The sequence below is a fragment of the Triplophysa rosa genome, linkage group LG5 (genome assembly GCF_024868665.1).
Source record: "Triplophysa rosa linkage group LG5, Trosa_1v2, whole genome shotgun sequence".
In the NCBI taxonomy this organism is placed as follows: domain Eukaryota; kingdom Metazoa; phylum Chordata; class Actinopteri; order Cypriniformes; family Nemacheilidae; genus Triplophysa; species Triplophysa rosa.
The window spans coordinates 20,111,349-20,119,796 of record NC_079894.1 but is presented as its reverse complement, the minus strand read 5'-3'; the positions used below and the strand labels follow the sequence as shown (position 1 = coordinate 20,119,796).

The 8,448-nt window shown below is 38.8% G+C and overlaps 2 protein-coding genes across 3 annotated transcripts; one reads left to right on the top strand and one right to left on the bottom strand.

The window, feature by feature from the left end:
* Nucleotides 1–1,995: 1,995 nt before the first annotated feature.
* On the top strand, nt 1,996–4,982 carry ebi3 (Epstein-Barr virus induced 3). The gene is made up of 6 exons (XM_057334814.1): nt 1,996–2,092; nt 2,241–2,444; nt 2,597–2,714; nt 2,973–3,151; nt 3,262–3,419; nt 4,134–4,982. The coding sequence occupies exons 1-6, from the start codon at nt 1,996–1,998 to the stop codon at nt 4,281–4,283; spliced, it is 906 nt and encodes a 301-aa protein (XP_057190797.1). The 3' UTR covers nt 4,284–4,982.
* A 373-nt stretch (nt 4,983–5,355) lies between these two features.
* On the bottom strand, nt 5,356–8,039 carry odf3l2a (outer dense fiber of sperm tails 3-like 2a). 2 transcript variants are annotated; one of them, XM_057334809.1, is made up of 4 exons: nt 7,963–8,039; nt 6,987–7,097; nt 6,417–6,530; nt 5,356–5,891 (listed from the first exon to the last, which is right to left on the bottom strand). In XM_057334809.1, the coding sequence occupies exons 1-4, from the start codon at nt 8,018–8,020 to the stop codon at nt 5,404–5,406; spliced, it is 771 nt and encodes a 256-aa protein (XP_057190792.1). In that variant the 5' UTR covers nt 8,021–8,039; the 3' UTR covers nt 5,356–5,403. The 2 variants fall into 2 exon arrangements, with proteins under 2 accessions (XP_057190792.1, XP_057190793.1); XM_057334810.1 differs by having other exon boundaries at nt 7,778–7,965.
* Nucleotides 8,040–8,448: the final 409 nt, after the last annotated feature.

Below are 8,448 nucleotides of genomic sequence, written 5' to 3'. Positions count from 1 at the left end.
AAATATTAGAGACAGAAGCTTAATAACGTAGTGGGAAAGAAAAAAGTCTCTGTAATGACAGAAATACCTAATTTGTCTATGTATTATACTGTAAAGATATACCAAACTTGGTCAGGTGGCTAAATTATGATGATTTATTGTCCAAAATGTCTTTGTGCATTCATGTCAGCATGTGTTAACAGAACTGTCTGGAGACATGATGGCACGGGCTCCATGATTATTTTTCTCCTTAGGGTATCGTGTCTGTTTTTCATTATTGAAAAGATATTTCTGTTGTGATGTAAGACACAGATGACATCTTATCGATTGGTACACTGATAAAGATCAAAATTAAATCGTTTGTTTGCTGGCAGTCGATACCGTTTCCTCATCGGGGCTGATCAGCACGCCACAAACCAAACAAGAAAGACAGTAAGAGCAACATTCATAAAGCCTTTTTTCTCTGCTAATTGAATCCTAGCTATGAAATCTGTTTAACGCCATACAACAAGAACATGCAACGTTAAAGCAAATGCCACTATTAAGCAACAGGTGCTAGCTCCAGGGAACTTATTTGACTTTTTAACATTCTCAACAGGAGATGCACTATCATACAACGTAATGGCACACCAAAATGTGACCGATCAACACCATTTGTCCTGTATTATGGATCCTACAAACACCGGAGAATGATCTTAATCCAGTCTGTCGATGTGCCTGAGCCCTTGGTCTCCATTGATACTAATCTCTTAGTCCCCCTTAACTCTCGGTCTCAGCCAGACAGCTCAGACGCAAAATATGTTTTCGTTTTAAGTTGTTGCATTTTTAAGGCTTACGCGAATTAAGTTTTCACTCAGGATTGTGAAAATGCACGGAAGAATGAGAACAGTCCCACACACTTGATAAACAGACTCATTGTGTTGTTTACAGAAGGATTCTGACCTCATTATATCACAATCCACATGGTAGCTAAAGCTGCTAACTGAATCCTGCAGTATGTAAACTGTGAGGTTTTCAAGTATAATTGCGGGCTGGATAAAAAAAGCTTCAAGGTTATAAGATGCTATTGAGGGAAACTGCCGCCTTTACATGCTTGTAAGGGATCCTGCTTCCCGCTGTGAAGTTGTTATCGTGAGCATGTAATGTTCAACTGCTTTGTGGTCAGACAGAAAAGGAAACAAAACAGGAAATAACGTTTTTTCTTCAGTGTAAATATAGTTGCAAACATAAATGGACATGCCAAATGTTTGGACATACAAACACCAACAATATAAATGACTTTTTCTCCCTTAAAAAAATAACCAAACCGTAAGAAATATTAGATTTAGCTTATTTTAATGCTTCAGCCCACCTGGTTGAGAAACAAGAGACTGCAACGCAACACAACAGGAATACTTCTGTATGTGCGAATAAAAAACTACTTCATTCAACAACTTCTCTTCCGTGTCAATTTATGGGCATTCAAGAGAGTACGCTTCAAGAGTTCGAGAGATAGAAGCTGGGTCCTGCATCAGGAAGAGAAGAATTTGTTGAATAAAAATATTATTGTGAACCACTAGTCACATGGACAATTTTAACGTCTTTACTACCTTTTGGGACTTGAAAGTGGTAGTTGCGTTGCTGCCTGGGGCCAGAAAGCTCTTAGATTAAAAAAACCTCAATTTGTGTTTCAAAGATGAACAAAGGTCTTACAGGTGTGGATGGAACGAACGATATGAGGCCGAATATTTTTTTGGGTGAACTTAACTAACCCTTAACAACTGCTGTTGCCACCAATGTACAAAAACTGTGCACTTCACAAGTCCTCTTACTGTGGTAAAAATAACTCACACGGCCTCTATTGACTTACATTATTAACCACAAGTGTGTTTTCAAATGTATTTACTATACCTAATGATTAACAAAACTCAGAACCTGAACCTCTAAACGTCAGTGTGTGCGACTACACACATACTCATAGTCCTCTCTTAAATAAAACACAACCTCTTCTGACTTTTTGTAGGCTCAAATACAAAAATGTGTTTGATGTATGTTTTTGGAGCACTGGTCATCACAGCGACAGCCTTTAGCCAAGACATGACAACTTTAACGACAAAAAACAATTCTGTTCAAGGTAAGCTTTATTTGTTCAGAAAACACACATTCTCTCTCTCATGCGCAGACTTTACACACACACACACACACACACACACAGACACAGACAGACAGACTTGTTGGATCTGTTCAAGCCTGTCTCTTTTTCTTCTCACCTCGCTCAATAGACCTGTTTGTAGCAGTGGGTTCATTTGTTCAGATACCATGCATTGACGGAGAGCAAAAGGGGGTGGAGTGGAAATTTAACAACTCTGTGCTTTTCTCGAGCCCTGTTCTTTCCCTAAAGAACATCAGCCTGCAGGACCAAGGCATCTACACCTGCCACCAACCAAATGGGAACCCGATACAAAGAGTCTTTCTACACCTGGGCTGTAGGTTCACGAAATTTTGTCTTTATCTAGCGCCGTGTGTGTATGTACACAATCATATAGCGGAATACGGGTGACTAGGACAAAAGCAATCTGCCTATGATGTGGAAAGCTTAAAGTGAAATTTCACACGGTGTTATGTTTGTTTTATTCAGATTCTCCTCCTTCTCCAGATGTGCATTGTTGGTCTCCAAGTTACCCTAAAAGGGCAGTATGCTCCTGGACGCTGAATCCGAATCCTATACTTCCAACACATTACATTGCTACATATAGGTATTGCATATTATGCAGTGAAATAAAATGAATTTGTGTTGTAAATGGTATGACAACTAGCTATTCTGTTTTATTTAGCTTTTCGGTCTACTTAAGTTCTCATTTATTTGATTTAAAAAAATCTGATTATTGCACTTTCTTGAAAGTTACAGCCGTTCTATGTATGCATTATCCTATTTAATACGCCAATAAGAGAGAGACTTACAGTGTAATAGTGTAATAGAATATTTGTTAACCACAACATATATTTGAATATAGGAGCTATTCAGACCCACTTTCCAGTGCCCATCAATGCCAAACATGGGGAAAGGAAGAGAGGCAATGTGTGCTACAAGAACTGAAGATATTTGAAAGCGAACCAACTCTTTTCAACATCACAGCTATTAATGCTTTGGGAAGCGCAACACGAATATGGCCATTTATTTTTGAGGAAATAGGTAATATTTTCATCACATTTAATACATTTTGAAAAACATTTATGCATCTTCCATAAACTCATACTGACTGTTATAATTCTTATACTGTAAATTCACTGGTCGGTCTGCAGTGAAACCAGATCCTCCAGTAAATGTGACATTGACGGTAATGCCAGGGAAGAAGCTTTCTGTGCAATGGGGTCCACCACCCAGCTGGCCGGATCCTGTCAACTTTCCTCTTAAATACACAGTGAAATTCCACTGGGGCAAACCTGACACAGCCAGAACTGTGAGTTTCCTCTATAAACAACATTCAAGCAACTACAATGAATCCTAAAAGTCACGTGGATACACGAGTTCACGAAACAACCCACTGTTGCGCCTGAGGCAATTCTGCAGCGCGGCTGATTTGTAAATCAAATAAGTAATTTGCAGACGATTGTGATTCCCTACATGAAGTATTTCGAACCGATATCTTTAACATTCAATAAACGTCTTTGTGGAACATAAGGCCGAAAACGTCAAGTACAACCTAACCTAACCTGTCAATGAGCTAGCAAACCAAAGTGCCCCATTTCAACTAACATGTAACGTTACTTACCTTTGTATGGAATAACTCATTCGTGAGAAATGCTTATGACGTTTCTTTTGTTTTAAGCTAAAATCAATATTTTGGCTAAATTTGATTAAACTTCTCCTCACTTGTTGCAATGACGCACATGATGACACGTTCATGTGATACTGAAAGCTAATTGGCTTGTGTCACTTGCATGTCCATTCTGACTGGTCAGTTTACTGTCAATCATTTGTATTCTACGGTTTCAGTTGCTTCTGGCATTGGTGCAGGCGATACTGTTATAAAATAAGCATGTTCTCAAATTCTTTGTACGAATTATGGATATTAGTATGTTAAGTAAAAACAACAATTCATTTTATGTCTTCATTTATTAATTTGGTACAACTCCAATAAACCCACCCTCATTTTAGACTCCTTTGTTTCCAGCTGGGCCCTTATGAGTCTCATAACATGGTTCTCCGTGGACTAGTGGCTGGAAGAACCTATCACATCCAAATATCTGCAAAGGACTTTCTGGACAATGGACAGAGCAGTGACTGGAGTTCACCTATAAGTGCCACTATACCTAGTAATTGATATGCACAACGTTAGCTTTATGTCAAATACTGAATAGACGTATTCAAGCTTGAACATCCAGATTATCATCATAAACAATTAACCAAGCGTAGCTTCATCCTACATACTATCACAAGCGTGTAAACATTTAGAAAATCTCATTGCTGTTTTAATTTGTTTGCGAAAAATAAAATGCAGCGTAAGAAAATGTGTTCATATCCGTTCCGTTGAAAACAAGACTCAACAGATGTTTTATGGTCATTTAAAACAAGATGTTCAAAGTAATCAAGAATTTTTATTAAAGTATTTTTGTGAATTTGCTATTTTATTACAAATGATACCAGAAACAGAGAAACACTGGATGTGAATAAAAAACAAATAAAGAAAAATCTGTATGATCAAATGAATAATCAGAGTAGGCCTAAGTCTTTTATGTTGTCTGATATGAAGTATAAGGAACGTTATAAAAATTGACCACAAAATAGGCTACATCCCTTTCACAAAATAATTTCTTTGATAATGAAGACTGTGACTTTTAAACCTTTTATTTAAAGGAGTCATATGACATATATTATCGTTTGTATTAGATGTAAAGCAATGTGTACACACGATTTAAGGTTTAAAAACGCTGTATTTTCCACATACCGTGCATGTTTGTATCTCCTCTTTGCCCCGCCTCTCTGAAACACGCAGATTTTTTACAAAGCTCATCGCTCTGAAAAGCGAGGTGTGCTGTGATTGGCCAGTTAACCAGTGCGTAGTGATTGGTCGAATACTGCAAGCGTGTGACGGAAATGTAACGCCTCTTACCATATTTGGAACGACAGGTATGCCCACCTTACTTGCGGATACTTAGTCAAGTCATACCACGAACTGACGTAGATTTGTGGGGGTGTGGTTACACGAGGTGTTTCAGGCAGGTCTGGGTGAGCATTCGCTTTTAGATAGAATGCATCTTTGTTCCGGCACTTTAATTTTTGCAATTTTAAGTGTCTAAAATGGGCAACTTATAACACACCAAAGACACAGAAAAACACGTATTTGCGCCATATGACCCCATTTAACATCATTTATTGACATGTACACACCCAAATCCTGCTATTTTCAGTAGGAGTGTCCACAAAACACTGCATTAGATTCTTTAGTCTGAAACATCAACAATCAGTGGGGTTACAAACTCCGAGTGACGAATACCTAGAGAGAAAGATGGTGCACGAGGCAGGTGTGTCATCACCTTCTCAGGGCTGTGTGTTCCTGGGCCGGGCTTCCGTGTGGCATCGGTGGGAATAGTCGGACGGCTTTGAATGGAGAAAGATGGCTGTCTGTTCAGGTAAACACTAGGTTCTGTGCTGTTGTACCGGCCAGGCCCTGGAGTCATGGATAGATCCTCTGATGGACCACCTGCTTTCCTGCGAGCTGATATTGAGAAGCTGGCGCTGGAGGGTTTGTGAGGGACATTGGAGCCAGTGAGGTTGGGTAAAGTGTAGCGGTTGGGGGCGGGTACAGCATCCACAGTGCGGTAGTGTGTACGAAGAGCCATGGTGTAAGATGGAGGTTTGTAGTGCAAGTTTAAAGGTGGTGCTTTCTCAGGACTGTAGGCTCCTGGTCCAGGAGTCTGAAATGTCTCAGCTGACAAAAATAAAAAACGAATATTTTAACTTGTCAAGCCCCTTTTTTAAAGGGATAGTTCACCCCAAAATAACCATTTTAAATCATCATTTATTTAAAAAGATATTTTGAGAAATGTCTCTGTGGGATTGTGTCAATGCAAGGAAAGTCAAAGGGGGATAGTGTTGTTTGATTACCGACATTCTTCAAAATATCTTCTTTTGAGTTCTGCAGAAGAGTGAAAGTCATACAGGTTTGGAATGACATGAGAGTGAGTAAATGATATAACATTTACATACATTTGGCAGACGCTTTTTAGCGACTTGCATTGCATTATCCTATACCTATACATTTGTTTCTAAGTATGTGCAATCCTCTGGGATCGAACCCACGTCCTTGGCGCGGTTAACGCCATGCTCTTACCACTGAGCTACAGGAAAGCTATAAGGAATTTTGTGTTTTGATTAATTATCCATTTAAAATTTTACATAATGGTCATATCCTAATCCTTATCTTTATGAGGAGCTTTATGGAGAGAAAACCCACCTGTCTTCTTCTTTCTACCAAGCATGGAGTATGACGGGGTGCCATCTCTTCCAAAGCGTGTCATTCTGGCATCTATGTGATACTGAGGACCCGGACTGGAGTCCACAGCCACCACTAGTCATGTACAACAGAATGAGAAAACAACGCATAGTTTAGCGAATTAAATTCTAACATATGGTTTGGATTAGCTTAATATGCCCATATAATCATTATATTGCATGCCATTGTTTGCGAGACAAAGTCCAGATGTGTTCTTGAACGCTTTTGCATTAATACTTTGATCAAACTGGGTGTTCCCAATTCTCTGTGTTGTGACCCTTGCCGAAGGAAGCAGGCATTACACGTCACTAATTAGGCGTGCAAGCGTTTGAATGTGTACAAGTGTACGTGTAGGCCTGTAATTTAGTTTTAGATCCAAGCGCTTTACTGTCATGTTGATATATCTTAATTTTCTGTGTGAACCACAAGCGCGCCTAAGGGTATTGTCACATGATTAAAGTAACCCAGCAATAGTTTTAATGTGAGAAGTGATTGATTTCTTGTTCTGTCACTCATCGTGATGTCACTCACTGTTGCTGCTCATTCGGCTGTGGAAGGAATAGGCCGGGCTGCTGGGTTTGGTGTAGTCATGGTTTATGAAACCGATAGTGGGGGGAAGAGCATAGCGCCCAGGCCCGGGCCCTGTGGGCATAAACAAACACAATGAGTGAGACAATTTTATCCGTTTAAAATATTCATAAATACAAAACTAGTGAACATAGTGAAAAATTTACAACATTGTATGGCTTTTTTTAACTCAATGTAATATTTAATATGTATAATAATAAATAATTACAAAAAAGAAACAAATGTCTCCTCAGGCTGATTAAGTATGTGACAGTCAATATAAAGTATACAGCTGCTGGCTATCATGGATTGTATTACTATTATTATTATTATTATTATTATTAAATTGAAAATAAAATGGTGGAATGTTATTCATTTGAAACATGAAAGGTCACACATGTTGCGCACATTGCTGAAGTCCTGGAGAACCTGACCGTAAACTTTCATTCGAGACTTCATTCACAGTAAAACGTCGCATAACCTTTTTAAAGCTTCGGCAAAGAAAAGAAAAAAAGAAGTCCTATTCTCAGAACGATACAAACAGGTGTTGCAATAAAAGACCTCGCTGACAGTTTCTTTCATCAAACTGCCAATCCGCAATCGAGAGCCAAATAGGAGCATGCGGTGCATGTTTCAACTCCTTGCAGAGCCCTGTGCTAAAATAAATTGTCAGACTTCCTTGTTTTGCAGATTCATTCTTTCAACACAACAATTTACCCAAATGAATCTATTGAAATGAGTTATTACAAACTCACCCCTTTCTCTGCCAGCAATGATGGGGCGCCGTCTCGCAACCTCCCCCATGCCGCTTGTATTTTCCGGCCGGCTCTAATAGCTAACAGCAAAATCGGAAGGACTCAGGGAGGTCCAGCAAAGGTTGAGGTTTCAGTTTATACTCACCGAAGAAACAACTGCACCCTGAATTATAAATGAAGCTTACAAGCACAAGAAACCTTATCCTTGTCCACAAGAACGTCCATCTCGATATCTTTCTGCATAAAAGATTCCCAAACATCAATCGGCACCTACAAAGGACACCTACAGTTACAGTTTGGCAACATTTCTGTGAAGCACTACTTATGATTACACATGGAAGTAGATAAGCATCTAGACTAGTTTGAAATGACTATGTTTATAATGTAGATACACTTCATTCTTATAACATAAGAATACAAATATATTAACATTCAGTGAAATGATCTGGGTTAAAAACAAATAAAATAGATTTCACAACAGAATCTGTCAATTCGTCTCTTCCCAACTGGACACCCTTCAACCAGTACTGAAAACCAAACTTGCTGTCCTTTCTGTGGCATAGCTTTACAGTACTTAGAACATCTTAGATCAGGTTTCTTAATTATAACACCTTGTGTTATTTAACTGTGCGGGGATATTTTACATACAGTGAATAAAGAAGTGCATTAAA